The 17654-nt window shown below is 39.9% G+C and overlaps 1 protein-coding gene across 2 annotated transcripts in view; it reads left to right on the top strand.

Moving 5' to 3' along the window:
- LIMCH1 (LIM and calponin homology domains 1) overlaps positions 1-17654 on the top strand; it is a 355643-nt gene that overhangs the window by 243027 nt on the left and 94962 nt on the right. For both annotated transcript variants that reach the window (XM_068975297.1, XM_068975298.1), the window contains exons 4-5: positions 10484-10590; positions 15981-16011. In XM_068975297.1, coding sequence (XP_068831398.1) covers positions 10484-10590; positions 15981-16011 — 138 coding nt within the window. The remainder of the gene's footprint in view (positions 1-10483; positions 10591-15980; positions 16012-17654) is intronic.

The following is a 17654-nucleotide window of genomic DNA, read 5'->3' on the forward strand; positions in this document are numbered from 1 at the left end:
GAAGAACTCTCTTCCCCTCCCCATTCTCTCCTTGCAACTCACTGTGTTTCTGTTCACTTTCCATCCATAACATTTTTTCTTCTTCTGCAAGCAGCAACCCAGAGGCCACCTTCTGGGTCAGACTTCCCCAGAATTCCCCCAGGCAGAGTGAGCCGCCTTTGCCTCTCAGTGGAAGGCCTGGTATCCTCATTAAGTGCTCCTGGAAAACTCAAGTGCGTTGAAAGTCTGGCGAGTACTGATTGTGGCTGGACATGGGCCAATTAATGGAGCCAGGCTGGAACCCATGCAGGTTAGGAGAGCGATCGTGAACTCACGGCAGGTACAGGAAATCCCTAGATTCTAATAATTGTGGGGTAAGTTCCTGCAGATATTTTGGTAATTTATTCCTTAAATTCTGAATTTCATAATTGCACTTCTGTTAGAGGGAATTTGTTTGCTGCAAATGCAGGAAACCTAGCAAAAACCATTAAAAAAAAAAAAAGCCTTAGAGATAGAATGGAAAAGTAACATTGCTATTAGTTATTGATTTTCTAGAAAAGTCTGGATCTTCTCTGATATGCTTGCAAATCTTTCTGAGCAACTGTAATCCTTATTAAGATTTTTGAAGCAAATATTTACTATAGAAAATGGGTTAAGATAATAAATTCACCAGATGTAACGTCAGTTTATATTGTGCTCCCTCCACCTAATCTTTTCCTTTATAGAAATGGAAAATTATTCAGAGGCTTATATATATATATAGCATTAAAATTTTTTAATTATGAAAATATAACATTTATAGGCGACTTGGAAAATACAGAACAAAGTTACATATCGTTTCACTGTATATTATAATTATTTTTCAAGTAGATAAATTAAGATTTTTAGCTGGAGTTTCAATATCAAACTCTCAAAAACTAATAGAATGAATAGTCAGAAAAGTAGAAGGATATGGGAGACCTGAAAAGTCCTATGAATCCATTCAACATAATTAAGATGTACACAATGTTTACACAGCAGCAGGGTACAAATTCTATTCAAGTTCCTAAAGATTATAAACCAGGAGACACTGGAACATATCCAAGGACATAAAACAAGGTGAAAAATTTCATGGTTTAAAGTACTGAAATCATACAGAGTCTGCTCTCTTATTACTGTGGAATTATGTTAGAAATCAATATGAAAAGATATTTGAAAATAATCCACATAGTTTCAAGTACAGTGTGACATTTACCAAGAGAGATCTTTGACTTAGCCATGGAAAGTCCCAAGGTTGTAAGACTGAAAAAACAGAAGATGATTACAGAGAAGAAAGCATTTATGTGAGAAATTAATATCAAAGATACTTTAAAAACCCCATGTATTTGGAAATTAAATGTACACTTTTAAATGATAGGTATATCTGAGAAGCCCAGGTATTGCTTTTTCTCCAGAGCTCCAGATGTGACTCTAATGAGCAGCCATGTTTAAAACCTGGACCATGTGCTGATCTTTTACTTTTACCTAGCTTGTTTCGCTTTTTCTGTTTCATATTCAGTGCTCCCATTTCATTTAGTTTGTTTTCCAATTTATCTTTCTCTTTCTCTTTTAAAGTTCTTTCCCAAGCCTTTATCAAGCACAGCAGAAAAGCTTTTGTATGCATATTCTAAATAGTATGTATAATATAATACATGTTTTAGAAAATTTAATATTTTTTGCCTAGCTAAAAAATTTGTGACATTTTGATTCCACTTGTTTGACTTAGTATGAATAGAATGCTAGATTTCTAATTTATATTCACTCAAAACTTTGACATAGTTCGATTTATTGAAGCATCTAGTATCACTGCTAAAAGTCGAGAAAGCTTCTTATTTTACTGATCTTTAAAAAAAAATTGAGGCTTGAAACTTCTAATCCAGTTCTGAAAATATATGTTGTATTTTAAATACCTGGCAATATAGACGTCTGGGATCATTTGAAACCCAAATGAACGTTAAACGTTCATTTTCTGTGAACTCCAAATCCATCATCATGTTGCCCTTTCCCTGTTGGCTATAAAGGAAATAAAGCCAAGGAGACTGGGTAGAGCAGAAGGCTTCTCAATCCCTGTCTGGTTTCTCTAGAGATCCACTAAGGACTGGTGCCTTCCTCAGAGCCAGAGATTTAGCTACACGTTGCTCCGCAATGAGTCAAGGGAAAGGAGAAACCCTTTGCCAGTTGGAAATGACAGCAGAGAAGGTGAAAGGTAGCAAGCAGGTGCTTGCTGCCTTCTGAAGACAGCAGGGAGAGCCTAGGTGAGACAGTGATGTGTCTCGGGGGCTGCACGGAATGAATTGCAGGTGCTTGCTGCCTTCTGAAGACAGTAGGGAGAGCCTAGGTGAGACAGTGATGTGTCTCGGGGGCTGCACGGGAATGATTTGAGGGCACGGGAATGATTTGAGGGCCTGCCTGTCTTCCCTCTCACTCTTGCCCCTCCCTCCTGAGGTGCCCCCTTGGGCCACGGAAGCCTCTGCTATGGCCTTTGGACTCCTCCATCTGACTACAGCCTAGAGCACAGGCTGGCCTTTCTGAATAAGCTTTCCAACTGAGACATTGTTCTACTCAGCTGTTAGGTTCCATAGTGTAATTAAGACCCCTCTTCAGTTACATTTTGGATTAAGTAGGTTTTTGTGGCCTAAACTGGCAACCACCATGCAAAGACTAATTCTGTGAGTTAATCACAAATGATAATCTACAAGCCATCTTCTTAGAAATGGACTTTTGGTACATAGCTTATACTTGGGTTTAAGGCAGCCTGTATAAGTCAAGTTGGCTATTTGTAAAACTAACTAAACAACAGTAATTGCAACTACCCTTTTAAAAAAGAAAAAGAAAATATCTCCCATGTAACCGGCAAGGGCGATAAATACTGGTTTTTGTGGATGGATAGTTTTCTCACTTTCTGTGGTCCCTTCTTAACCTGAGTTGGCAGTAAAGCCATAATAATACATAACATCCATATAATGAGTGTCTGGAAACACTAGAGACACGGGGCTATGTTCTCAATACATTTGCTGTTGTTCAGTCACCAAGTTGCATATGATTCTGCAACCCTACTGACTAGAGCACCCAAGGCTTCCCTGTCCATCACCAACTCCCTGAACTTGCTCAAACTCATGTCCATTGAGTCAGTGATGCCATCCAACCATCTCATCCTCTGTCACCCCCTTCTCCTCCTGCCCTCAATCTTTCCCAGCATCAGGGTCTTTTCCAGTGAGTCAGCTCTTTGCATCAGGTGGCCAAAGTATTGGAGCTTCAACTTCAGCAACAGTCCTTCCAATGAACACCCAGGACTGATCTCCTTTAGGATGGACTGGCTTGATCTCCTTGCAGTCCAAGGGACTCTCAAGAGTCTTCTTCATCACCACAGTGCGAAAGCATCAATTCTTTGGCACTCAGCCTTTTTTACGGTCCAACTCTCATAATTCTGTCATCCGTATAAGATTAATGGCATCCCCCACATCACAGATTAGAAATCCAAAGATCAGACGTATTAGGAACCATGCCCAAGGCCATGTAACTAGTATATGGACGAGGCTGGGATTCTAACTGGAGTCCTCCTGACTCCCAAGACTGGTATGCTGTGTTTCATGGTACGTTTGTTCCCTCATTTCCATTGTTTAATGAGACAATTTCTCGTAAACAAACCCTCTGTTTACATGTATCTTGAACAAATCCAGCTATACAATAGATCATGAAAATTAATCCTGAAGATAAGATACTTCTAAGTCCTTCTCATTTCATCTACCAGAATTTTGTAGGTTTTTTTTTTTTCATTCTTCTAAGTACCTAGAATGTAGTGCTTCAGTTCAGTTCAGTGCAGTCGCTCAGTCGTGTCCAACTCTTTGCGAACCCATGAATCGCAGCACACCAGGCCTCCCTGTCCATCACCATCTCCTGGAGTTCACTCAGACTCACGTCCATCGAGTCCGTGATGCCATCCAGCCATCTCATTCTCAGTCGTCTCCTTCTCCTCCTGCCCCCAATCCCTCCCAGCATCAGAGTCTTTTCCAGTGAGTCAACTCTTCGCATGAGGTGGTCAAAGTATTGGAGTTTCAGCTTTAGCATCATTCCTTCCAAAGAAATCCCAGGGCTGATCTCCTTCAGAATGGACTGGTTGGATCTCCTTGCAGTCCAAGGGACTCTCAAGAGTCTTCTCCAACACCACAGTTGAAAAGCATCAATTCTTCAGCGCTCAGCCCTCTTCACAGTCCAACTCTCACATCCATGCATAACCACAGCGCTTAATTTGTTTTAAATATTTAGTGGAGTGAAGTCTCTCAGTCGTGTCCGATTCTTTGTGACCCTGTGGACCGTAACCTACCAGGCTCCTCCGTCCATGGGATTTTCCAGGCAAGAGTACTAGAGTGGGGTGCCATTTCCTTCTCCAGGGGATCTTCCCAACCCAGGGATTGAACTCAGGTCTCCCGCATTGTAGGCAGATGCTTTACCCTCTGAGCCACCAGGGGAAGTACCTACTATATGCTGGGGAAACTCTGGAGGTGGAGACCATCCTGGCCTTCCTTCATCTTGACTTTGGAGCAAGAAGGGAAGGGAGAGAAGCATCAGGGTTTCCTCAGAGAAGAGGCCCTGGGGAGGGCTGAAAGCTCAGGCCTCAACCCAGGCCCCCAGGAAATGTTTTCATACACACTGTGGGCCCACAGATTAGTGGCATGGGAAACCCCTGGGCCAAGAACCAGGAGTGAATGCATAGTCCTTAGGTAAACAGAGGTATAAACCTATACATTACTATTGGTTGAGCACAAAATGGACTCTTTCAGGAACTTTATGTTCCGCATCTGTGTTGAATTGAGACTCATGTTACTGCACTTTCCCATTAGCCAAAAATAGAAAACTTTCCATCAGTAGTGCTGGAGCCTTTACCTCAGAGACTTTGCAACAGTTGTCTCCGAGGTAACTGTTATTTTTCCCTTCAGTTTTAGGAAACTGGTTTTGCCAGTGAACTCACAGCCCTGTGGAAGTGAATACATTTTTACATATTTAAAAACCTTTTCTCTAAACTTTCTGGGAAAGTTTTCAAATGTATAGATGGCATAATCAATACTGGAATACTGGTTACCTAGAACAAGGCCAGTGGGCTACAGCTTGTGGGCCAAATCCAACCCAATGCCTGCTTGTGTAAGTGAAATGTATAGGGAGGCTGACACTTCCACTCGTTTGCGTATTTGTCTGGCTACAGTGACAGAGTTGGGGCTTCACTGATGGCTCAGCAGATAAAGAATCTGCCTGCAATGCCAGAGACACAGGAGATGCAGTTTTGACCCCTGGGTCAGGAAGATCCCCTGGAGAAAGAAAATGACAACCCATTCCAGTATTCTTGCCTGGAAAATCCCATGGACAGAGGAGACTGGAAGGCTACAGTCCATGGGGTCGCAAAAAGTCAGACATTAGTAAGCGACTAATCATGCACACAAGGTAGAGTTAAGTCATTTTTACAGAGACCACCATATGCCCACAATGCCACATTTACTGTTTTTGCCACTCTTTGGAGTATAGCCCACCAGGCTGTAAAAAAACAATGGCCAAGTTTTGAGATCTATATTTGCCAATTATTAGGTTTTTGCCATACTTGCTTTATCTCCTTCTCCATAACCGACAGATAGCATCCTCTCTCTCCCCGTCTATTTCCATCTCTCCTATCCATACACGTGCGTGCATCCTAAGTCATTTCAATTGTGTCCGACTCTGTGCAGCCCTGTGGACTGTAACCTGCCAGGCTCCTCCTATCCATGGAATTCTCCAGGCAAGAATACTGGAGTGGATTGCCATGCCCTCCTCCAGGGGATCTTCCCGAACAGGGATTGAACCCCCATCTCCTGAGGCTCCTGTGTTGCAGGCGGATTCTATACCACCGAGCCACTGGGGAAGCCCGTGCATGCACACGCACACACACATTTTATTTTCTTGAACCATTTGAAATTATGTTATAGACATGATAACTTGTCCTTGAAATATACATGTTTGCCTAAAAATAAAAGTATTCTTTCATATAACCACAACACCATCATCGTCATACTTAAGAAAATTAACCTTCATCCAATAATGTTATCCAATAATGTTATCCAACTGTTGTTGTTATCCAACAACAGTCCACCTTAAATTGAACTTTTATAGTCTTTATTATACTTTTCCTTTCTGGATCTAAGATCCAATCAAAGGTCATATGATACATTTGATCATCATGTCTCTTCAGTCTCCAATTTTTGTTTATCATGACATTGACATTTTTGAAGAGATTTTTTAAAACTTCTTTTGAAGCCTAAGAATTAATGAGTTTGCAATACTAGCGAAGAGTTGACTCACTGGGAAAGACTTTGATGCTGGGAGGGATTGGGGGCAGGAGGAGAAGGGGACGACAGAGGATGAGATGGCTGGATGGCATCACTGACTCGATGGGCATGAGTTTGAGTGAACTCCGGGAGTTGATGATGGACAGGGAGGCCTGGCGTGCTGTGATTCATGGGGTCGCAAAGAGTTGGACACGACTGAGTGACTGAACTGAACTGTACTGAAGAGCTAAATAGAATAGTCATTGCAGTAAATCAGTGTCTCCACATCTTTCCCAGGATTGAGACACAGTTGTGTTGCTTGGCTTCAGAAGCTAAGACACTAGGTTGTTAGTTTTGCTTGGAGTTGTAAATGTGGAAAAAACTCAGTGTGAAGAGCAAGGCAGATGGGAATTTGCAGGATGCATTTTAAGTAATTAAAGGCACAGCCCTCCCTGCCCACTCTGGTCGCTGCCCTTGTTAGCTCTTGGCTGAGGGGGCTCTTCCTTCTGGCTTTTCTCCTGACTGGGGTCTGGCTCCCCTCCAGCATCATTAGGTTGCAGCACGAAACTGGAAGGAGATCTGCCGTTATTTAAATCTCACAGCCCAAAACGTTCAGCCCGACTGGCAACACAGCACTTCTGTGTTTGCAGTCTGTGTACTGAAGATAGAGCGGTGCTCAGGGGCACTTCTGCTAGTGCATGTGGGAAGAACACTTTCACGCCTTCTTGAAAATCTCATGTGCCACAGTCATGCGCCTCTGATGGGACCACGTGGGGGTCACTGGTCTGTTCCTATTTTTGGGGTCCCAGATGATTCCTAAAGAGTTCTGAGACCCATCCCTTAATTTCCTCTGGGTTAGAAGCCCTCAGAGCTCATAGGCCAACCAGCAAGATTGCTGCATGCCCTGCAAAAGACTCACCTGCACATCTACAAACCTCTGGAAGTGGGATGCAAAATAGAAAAACTCCAAAGAGAAATTGGATAATTTTAAAACATGTAAAGTGATTGGAGAAGAGACTGTGAAGGGTATGGATGACTTCAGACTGTCAGTCTACAATATGTCTTGTACATGACATGGGTCTTATGAATGGTGGTACTTCTTACCCACTGAAAAAAATCCAGGGACACAGGAAAGACAACATACTGGGGTGAGCCAGCCTCCATTAGGGGAAGTGAGATTGGAGTATCTCCTCATTGATTTCCCTGTCTCCTGCCTTGTTCCTTTTAAGTCCTTCCTTTGCACGTCTCCCCCCCGAGGCCTACCACCACCAATCTACTTCTGCTGCAGGCCTGGGCATTTACTTCTCACACTACCTCCCCTCTGCCCTCCATGGCCTTCAAGGGCCCCTTTGATCAGCCCCTGACTCCAAAGCCTCCTCTTCCTTTGGTACCAGCCTCAGATTTGAGGCTTGATTTCCTCATGTCTGCCATGGTTTTTTGCACCTCCATTCGTTCCTGGCTTGCAGCCTTTGTTCCTTCACCACTCACTGGTTGAAGCGAAGTGAAAGTCACTGGTCATGTCTGACTCTTTGCAACCCCACAGTCTCTACAGTCCATGGAATTCTCCAGGGCAGAATACTGGAGCTGGTAGCTTTTCCCTTCTCCAGGGGATCTTCCCAACCCAGGGATCGCACACAGGTCTCCCACGTTGTGGGCCAGTTCTTTACCAGCTGAGCCACAAGGGAAGCCCAAGAGTACTGGGGTGGGTAGCCTATCCCTTCTCCAGGGGATCTTCCTGACCCAAGAATCAAATGAGGATCTCCTGCATTGCAGGCAGATTCTTTACCAACTGAACTATTAGGGACGCCTTAATGATGCTTAATTGTTCCATGCCTCACACTGCTCATCTATAAATGAGGATGATCATAGTACCTACCTCATAAGGTTGTGCAGGAATTAAATGAGTTAACATATGTAACATTCTTGAAAGAATACTTGGCATTTAATAAAGGCTATATAAAGGTTAGCAATTTATTGCTATTGCTCTTGTTATTTTGAGCCTAGATGTATTAATTTTCATTGCTGCATAAAAAATTAGTATAAACTTAGCATCTTCAGTCAATATCCACTGACTGAGTTTCTATAATCAGAATATTGACATGGTGTGACTAAATTCTTTGTTCAGGGTCCCACAGTGCTGAAACTGAGGTGTTGGCAGGGGCTGAAGTCCAAGCTGAGCTTCTTCCAGGCCTCTTCGTAGCTCATGTGGTTGTTGACAGAATGCATCTCCTTGCAGCTATAGAACCTATGGCCAGCAGGAACTCTGACTTCACCTTCTTTGTAAAGCTCCCATGATTAGGTCAGGCACAGTCAGGCCATCTTTCTTTTGATCAACTCAAAGCCAAGTAGTTAATGACATAATCACAGAGTGGTGATCTACCATATGCACAGGCTCCACTGGCACTCGAGGGAAGGAGATTGTATAGAGTGTGTCCCCTAGGGGGTGGGATTCTTGGGGCCTGTCTTATTAGCAGAATCCTGCCTACACACTGGTCATTGGGAAATACAATGATTTTTGTTCACTTTGTTAAATTGCACTTCGAATATATGATTCATTTACCACCACCATGACTTCAGATTTTTGTAGCATCTGTCTTAGAGCATTTAGATAGCATTTCCTTCCCTGGTGACTCAGCTGGTAAAGAATCCACCTGCAATGTGGGAGACCTGGGTTCAGTCCCTGGGTTGGGAAGATTCCATGGAAAAGGGAACAGCTACCCATTCCAGTATCCTGGTCTGGAGAATTCCATGGACTGTATAGTCCATGGGGTCACAAAGTGTTGGACATGACTGAGCAGATTTCATTCTCACTTCACATTGATCTGGCTCCTGGAACCAGTCTTCATCATTCCTTTCCTGAAGTTTGAACTACCTGATGGAACCAGTTAGCTCGTCTTTTACAAAGTCTTTTACGAAGACATAACTGATGAATCTGCAGCTAATGTCCTAGAGTTCCTAAAGGATGACTCACAATTTGCCATCCCTCCCAGAGCCATTTGTTTATTCTTAATGACTCTGAACAGATGAAGACCAGAGCCTTCCTCAGCTGTTGAATGTGTCTGCTACTCTGCCAGGCCAAAGTCAACTTATATCTGATAGACAAATGAATCACCATGAGGAAAGTCTTTGATATTATTTCCAAAAGATTTTCTTGCCCCCTCTTTTTCCCTTTCCAGTTAAGTCTAGATTCCCCCCACCAATTCAGTTTACAGTCCACAAAGAGGTATTATTGATCGAAACCCACTGATGAAGGATGTATTTTTGAAGATCAGTTAGAAAGAAAAACTTAAAGGTGACTCTTAGGTAGTAAAACCTTTTTTTTTTTTTAATGTTGAACCAGATTCTAGGCAATAAGACATGGACAAAACTTTGAAGCAATAGGAGTACTGTGTATTAAGTTGCTTCAGTTCAGTTCAGTTCAGTCGCTCAGTCGTGTCCGACTCTTTGTGACCCTATGGACTGTAGCCCACCAGGCTCCCCTGTCCATGGGATTTTCCAGGCAAGATTACTGAAGTGGATTGTCATGCCCTTCTCCAGGGGATCTTGCTGACCTAGAGATGGGATCAAACCACCATCTCTTGTGTCTCCTGCATTGGCAGGCAGGTTCTTTATCACTAGCGCCACCTGGAACTACTGCCCTGAAATCGCTAAGTTACACTTTTCTTTTTTTAAACAAAAAAAATTATGTATTTATTTATTTTTGGCTGTGTTGGGTCTTCGGTGCTGCAAGCAGGCTCTCATTAATTGTGGCAAGCAAGGGATACTCTCTTGTTTCAGAACACAGGCATAAAAGTGAAGGCTTAGTAGTTACCTCTCAGGATATGGAATCTCCCCAGAACAGGGATCGAATCCTTGTTCCTTGCATTGGCAGGTAGATTCTTAACTGCTGGACCACCAAGGAAGTCCTAAGTTTTATTTTTCAGTGGCATTTAACTTAAAGTTTTACACCAACGTGAAAGGTAAAGGGAAGAAAAATGAATTTGATATAGCTGTGGGTTCAGAAGTTTGAAGTGTCTGTTTACTCTGGGATTTCCTAACAAAGTATGATTTTATTATCTAACAAGCCATGACTCATTCTGACTCTGACTGTCCTAATGATTGTCTTCTCTCCAGTGATTTGGACTATTAAAGAGGAAAGACTGGTTCATGAAATAATATTATATAATATAGACTTAGATTTCTTTTCTTTCTTCCAGGACAATATCATATTATTCTTGAGAGGTTGTAAAGAGCTCGGCCTTAAAGAATCTCAACTTTTTGACCCGAGTGACCTACAGGATACATCCAACAGAGTAACAGTCAAGTAAGTCATGCACGATTTTATGTTCAAGGGAAACCCATTTATGGTTTGATTTGCAGTTTTGTGATGATGTTGTAAGGTCTAAGAGGCAGAGAATTGGACATGCCTAATAAAATAGAAATGTGAAGGTGAAAATCCAGCTTTCAGAACAAGCCACATTGGCCTTCCCTTCATTCTGATCAAACATGATTTTTTGAAATGCAAAAATCATGCATATAGAGTTAGAATTTTAGAGACAAGGAGGAAAACTTTTAGGTGAAACTCAACAGAGGGAGAGGCAAGGGAGAAGTATGCACAGAATCTATTTGAGTTACACAAAAAGCTTTTATTGGCTCCAATTGGGCATATGAATAGGCTCTTGGAAGACTGCAAACTCCTAAACAGTTCTGAACTCTGTTTATTATGCAAAGAGGGCAATAGATTATAGAAAAATCTCTTCTTCATTTACATTCGTAACTGTTTTCTCCTGTGTGTCAGTGATTAAGTTCTCTGAAGATGGATCATTGGCCATTTGACTATTGTTGACTGTATCTACTCAGTGAGCCATGTTCGGGGCCAAAGAATTCTTGGGAAAGAATGTTATAATAAAAGAAAAGGCAATGTGCTTCTCTGTAAAGAAATAGCTGTGAGCAGAGTAATGAGATGAAGAGTCCTTTTGAGATGGTAGAGGTAACTTTCCTGTAGTTTAAAAGTTGTTCAGGCTTTACCAAATTCATATAAAACATTTTCCAAATTAGTCAAACAGTGTTTGGCATTAATATGCTTTAATAATAAGCTTAGTTACATACAGAGCATCTTTGGGTTGGATGTACTTCTCCTTTTGATTACTTTTGGGTCATTTTATCATAGAAGGGCATAAGAAAGAGAGACACCAAAATTCAGAAATGTGAATTTTGGGGTATTTACCTGCTGATACTGGCTTTTTTAATGATGGGGGAAATATGGAAACTACTAAATGAAATCAAATTGGAGTTTATATTGGATTTTATGATTTATGACTAGGAATAAGGGAGAGTCATCCATGACTGACTATATAAAAATCACTTCTCTGTTGTCGGTGTGCCTTCTTTTTACGTATGATTGACATTTGTTGTTCAGTCGTTCAGTCATATCCAACACTTTGCAACCCCATGGACTGCAGCACACCAGGCTTCCTGGTCCTTCACTATCTCCCAGAGTTTACTCAAACTCATGTCCACGGAGATGGTGATGCCATCTAACCATCTCATCTTCCATTGCCCCCTTTTCCTCCTGCCCTCAGTCTTTCCCAGCATCAGTGTCTTTTCCAATGAGTCAACTCTCTGCATCAGGTGGCCAAAGTATTGGAGCTTCAGCTTCATCATCAGTCCTTCCAATGAATATTCAGGTTTGATTTCCTTTAGGATTGACTGGTTTGATCTCCTTGCTGTCCAAGGGACTCTCAAGAATCTCCTCCAGGACCACAGTTCAGGAAGATCCCCTGGAGAAGGAAATGGCAACCCACTTTAGTATTCTTACCTGGAAAATAGCCTGGCAGGCTACAGTCCATAGGGTCACACAGAGTTGGACATAATTGACATACACTATAATATTAGTTTCATATGTACAATATAGTGATTCAATATTTGTGTATATTGCAAAATGTTTATCACAGTAAGTCTAGTTAACAGCTGTCACTATATAAAGTGTATTTTTCTTGCAGTGTGTACTTCTAAGATCATCTCTCTTAGCAACTTTCAAATAAGCAATATTGTTTTATTAACTATAGTTGTCATGCTGTACATTACAACCCCATTATTTATTTATTTTATAACTAGAGGTTTGTACCTTTTGACTGCTCTTTAATATTTCTCATGGAAAAACTTTAGTTAAGGGCAAAAATAACGAAATAAAAATTATGATATTTGAATATGGAAAGCACCATAAACCTCATTTTAGTGCTCACATGCTCCATTTGCTCTGCACCTAAATCCAGCCTGTATAAATCATTATTCAGCTTAGGAAATTGTTTCAGGTTCTGCCTCATCTCATATTTGCAGTTTCACCTGGGTGGCAAGTGACCAGAAACAATAGTAACTATGTGGCATGGTAGGTAATCATTAGTCACACACACATTGCTTAGAGGGTGAAGGAAAGTTCACTTGACAGTGTTGGCAGCTGCATTCATTTTTTTTTTTTAAGTCACTCTAAACCAGTATGTTACTAACCCAGGAGAACTCTGAGACTGATTAGTTTTAGAAATTTAGAACTCATATCACCTTTATTGCTTTTCTGTAAAACTCTGGGCATCAGGAAACCCAGGGTCTGCCTCTACATATGCTACCCCTTAGGTCTATAATCCAAGGCAAGAGCCTTTGCTTCAGTTGGGCTCTGTGTCTTCATATGTAAAATGGAATTGGACAGAATATTCTTACGGGTATGATTCCAGCTAAAGCTTGCTCAGTGCAGATCTGGGAAGATGGTTCAACCAACTTCTAAAGAGACTTTAATTCAAAGACACAGAAAGCAATCCAAAGGGAAAAAAAGTCACTTAGACCCGTGGCACACAATCACTTCTCAGTTACTAGGCCACCTTCCCCTTCTCCCGTTCTTTCCTCTGTCCTTTATCTTTCTTTTGCTTCTTCTCTCTGTCTCCTTCTCATCCCAGTGCCTCCCTTCCCTTCTTTATCGTATCTTTCCATTTATCTCCCATTTTGTATTTCTTCTTATTTTCTTCCCTTTTATTATTATTTTTGTTATGAAACACTTGCCCATCGCTTTCCCCTATGACTGAGATTTTTCATTCATTCAACAGATTTACTGAGCAGCTACTTTGTGTCTGATCCTTTCTGGTCACTAGAGAATAGGCCTTCTGTTCACATGGAATTTATATACCCTGTGTCAAGAAATGAGAAGCAGATTTTTAAAAATTGCAGGGAGTGATAGGTGCTGAGGAGAAAATAAAATAGTAATAAAATAAATGATGTAAAAGATAGTGACAATTACTATATATATATATCAAATCATTGTGTTGCATACCTTAAACTTATATAATGTTTTATATCAATTATAGCTCAACAAAACTGAGGGGTAATAAAAAAGAAAGGGTGTCAAAAATAGTCTCTCTGAAGGGGTAGCATTTCAGCTGAGGACTGAGGCATGAAAGGAAAGCAAGAGCCAGCCATGCAAAGATCTATAGGGTATTCAGGGCAGAGGAAGGGTAGGTAGAAAGGCTAGGGAAGAAAAACAAACTTGATGTCTAGAAAGAGAAAGAAGAGTGGCCAACCAGTGTGGTAGAAGGGTAATGAGCAAGGATGAGTGTGGTATGAGGGGTGGTCCACAAGCATTATAGGAGGTTGAATTAGGAATATTTATAGAGAAAAAATTTTAATTTCACAGTATGAATATTTAGAACATAAAGAACCTTATATTGAAATTATGCCATAAATTCATTTATGGTACTTAGAAAATCTTCTGTAGCATTAAGGAGGATTGGGACAGGGAATGAACTATCTGCTTCACAACTTTTCTGTAAGTGCTGCTGGTTTATCTTAGTACTGTCTGGAGACATTTATAACAGATGTGGATTTCATAGGTCTGGTAAATGAAAGTAGAAACTGCTATATTTTTCTGCTTTCCCCTCTGAAAGTTGAGCCAAACATTAGTAGAGATGGAAAACACCCTGTTGACACCAGTTAGTACTGAAAGCAATAGGTAGAGGGGTGGATCCCAAAAAGAAAATTCTGATGCTTTTTTTTTTTTTAATTGGAGTATAGTTGCTTTACACTGCTATGTCAGTTTCTGCTGTATAGAAAAGTAAATTGGCCAACATGTACATATATAATTTTGATACTTTTTCAAATTGTCTTTTTAAAAGTACTCTTTAGATTAGCTTTCTTTGTAGGTAATTTTTCTTACTCTTTTTTTTTTTTTTGAGAAGTAACTTGAGTAGAGAAAGAAAGAAAGAGGGAGAACCTGCAAATGATTACTGGGTGTGTAATTTCGTGAACTCTACCTGTAATGGGTGCCAGACAACATTGGTGAGAAATGAAAGCATATTCCAAAAGGGCTTGCAGCAAATATCATTCTAGAGAATTGCAGCAACTGGATGGAAAGGAGGAAGCCTTTGGGTTGCTCCCAAGGATGTCTCTGAAAAATTTAGAAGCATTTTCACATAATTGGTTGTTATGTGTAAGTCACTCAACAAATGTTTTGTGAGCTCCTAGTGTGTGCCAAGTGTGACTATTTTTTTTCCGAACTGGGTCACAATTTTAGTCAAAAAATGTTCATTGTCTTATGTTCCCTGTTGTTTCTCACAAAAAATTCAAATCTTTAATAGATTTTTATTTGCTTTCATCTAGTTTTGCTGTTGTTGTTCAGTTTTTTAAAATCCTAGCAAACACCTAAGCAGTTAATGACATATCATCCTTTCTGTTAATGGGGGGGAATCTGAAACATGCTCCTAATCAAATCCAAATTGGACCACCGCTTCTTACAATGCGAGTGGCTGTTGATGGTTTATATCCTGGATGTGGACTATGTTGTTTTCCTTTCCCTCCAGTCTCAGTTGGCTTAAAATTGGGCATTAATCTGTACTTTCGATCAGAATATGCAGCAGTTAGGTAATTGTGATCTAAATATCTGAAGAAATTCTTGACTAGTTTTTTCAATAGAGTTACATTCTCCCTCCCCAACCCCCAACTGAAGTTCTGTGGAAAAAAGAAATGTAGCGTTTGTTTTCCTAGTATTTATTTGTTGACATGCTAAAGAAAACTTAGAATAACTTAGAAGAAATTCTTATATTTCACTGTATGAATATTTAGAAAGTACCACCAAGTAGCTTTTTTGTTTATAGTTTGAGAATAAACGTCTCTGTATATTTAAGAATGTGTGTGTATATTTGAACATAGCATGCATATTTTCCTGTTAAGGGCTAATTCCCAACACTAATTTATGTCCATAGCAGGAAAGAACAAATATTTGGATAGTATTGCCTCTTCTACATATATTTTTCAGGTCTATTTAATTAAGTAGTTTTAGACCTTTGTTAAAAGTACTTGTATAAAGAAGATTTGGGAAGTGCAGTCAGATTTCAATTTACAGTGATAAGTAACCTAGGCAAAATTTTACTTGAACAGTTCAGCTTTGAGTATACAAATATAAACAGTCCTAGTTTTAAGTGGAATCCTTCATTTTCCAGATGTTACAAAACATTCATCTTTCCATGGTGTATTATGGAATTTTAATCCCATCTTATCATTCTATATTTTGTTTTCTAAGTAATTTTATTTAGTACTTGAAATTACTAATCGTAGACCTTAAAAATAATGTATTCTGATGATTTCATTATATTTGTTAGCTTTCACATAGAGATGTTGAAATGAAGATCACAGTGAAGAAACTGATCATATTTTCTTTTCCTTTTTCCTAATTAGGAGTCTTGATTATAGTAGGAAGCTGAAAAATGTAAGTGTTTTAGCTTCACTTTCTAAGCTTTTCTCCTTCTAACGTTGGTGGTTCAGGTATAAATTTTACCTCATAAGTTCAGTGCCTCTCGAATGCCTAGCTAGAAAGAATCATTCTTAGAAAACAAGTGTATGTGCCTCTGATAGAAAAATTAATGTCAGTGATAGAAATAAAAATGATAGTGTGTTTTGGGGGGATGTCTCTTTAATTGGATAGGAGCTCCATCTGAAATAAATGAAATCTTGCACTCTATTTGTAATTTGGTTTCTTAAACACAGAATGATCTCTCTGAGCACTAACATTACTTCCTTGCTGTGGGTAAGCACAGATGGGGTTCTTAAATTAAGCAGTTGGGCAAGTTGTTTTGGGGAAAATATTAGTATAATATAAATACTGTTGACTGTTGTGGGCCTGTACCTTTTGTGTATATTTTTTTTTTTTGCCATTAATTTTTTTGAGGTTTTTATTAATACCTTCCAAAATCATCTTTTTCTAGTTAGATCTTATTTTCCAAGGGCAAGTACATTAGTGCTCTTTTAAGTTTAAATTGAAGAGTGTACAAAATGATCTTCTGTCTATAAAATTTTAGAATTGGCTGTGACCCTCCACTTTTAAAAAAATTTCCAGGGTGCTATTATATTTGACTGACATTTTCATTCTTACCTCCTTTTTCTTCCTCTATAAAACCAGGGTTATGTGCATTTTTCATCATACAATTTTAAACAGAAACGCCATAATCTAAAACACAACACAGTCCTGTCTTTTGTTCTCCTATTACACTTTTCAAGAGAGCCTCATACTCTTAGCACACACGAGTTATTTTATGGGCCTAGTTCATGTCCTGACGTCTGCAATTGTCTGTACTCTAGAAATTTATTTGTAAGTAATCATTTAAAAAAGAATTTCTGGAAGTTTTGAAGGATTCTTAAACTAACATTTTCCCACAGAGGTAGAAAACCAAATCACATCTTAGCAATGATGCACATAACCATATTTTGGGCCCGTTGCCATCTGGAAGCTTGTACATATATCATGCTGTCCAAAGCATTTTCTGGCCTAGCAAATAGAGGGAAGTGCAGTAAATACTTCCCAGCCTAGCTGAAGCATTAAGACCAAATGTGAAAGCAAAATCATAGTCTTAGCTTTTCCATAGGCTTGAGGTCCCGATCATTCAACTTTATGGAGCTTATCTTCAGATGGCCCCTGTGGGGTTCTGTGGGAAAATCAGTGTAAAGAGAATTCGCTTTTGTGGACAGTTTCTTTGGGAAAACAGGACAAAATTAACTGAGGACTGAAGCTTCAGACCAGTGAATATTCATAGACATTCTTAAACATTCAAATAGTTGCTAATTGGCAGTAGTCTTGCCCAGCCCAAAATTTCCCATCTCAGATTAATAGGAATCTAACTAACTATACCCCAGAGCCAGGTCTCTGCAGAATGTATTCTTCATTACATTGCTGTCCTCTGACTTTAATTAGATATATTTTGTTGATCTTGTTCTGGAAACCACTAATTATGTTTTCTCACTCCTTTGAAAAATTTTTGCTAATGGCCTTAGCAGAACCTCTGTGCCCGCAAGTAGAAATTATAGGCCTTTAAAAGTACCACTCTTGAAAGGAATTGACAACCTGTTTCATTGCTT

The sequence above is a fragment of the Capricornis sumatraensis genome, chromosome 7 (assembly GCF_032405125.1).
Source record: "Capricornis sumatraensis isolate serow.1 chromosome 7, serow.2, whole genome shotgun sequence".
NCBI classification, from domain to species: Eukaryota; Metazoa; Chordata; class Mammalia; order Artiodactyla; family Bovidae; genus Capricornis; species Capricornis sumatraensis.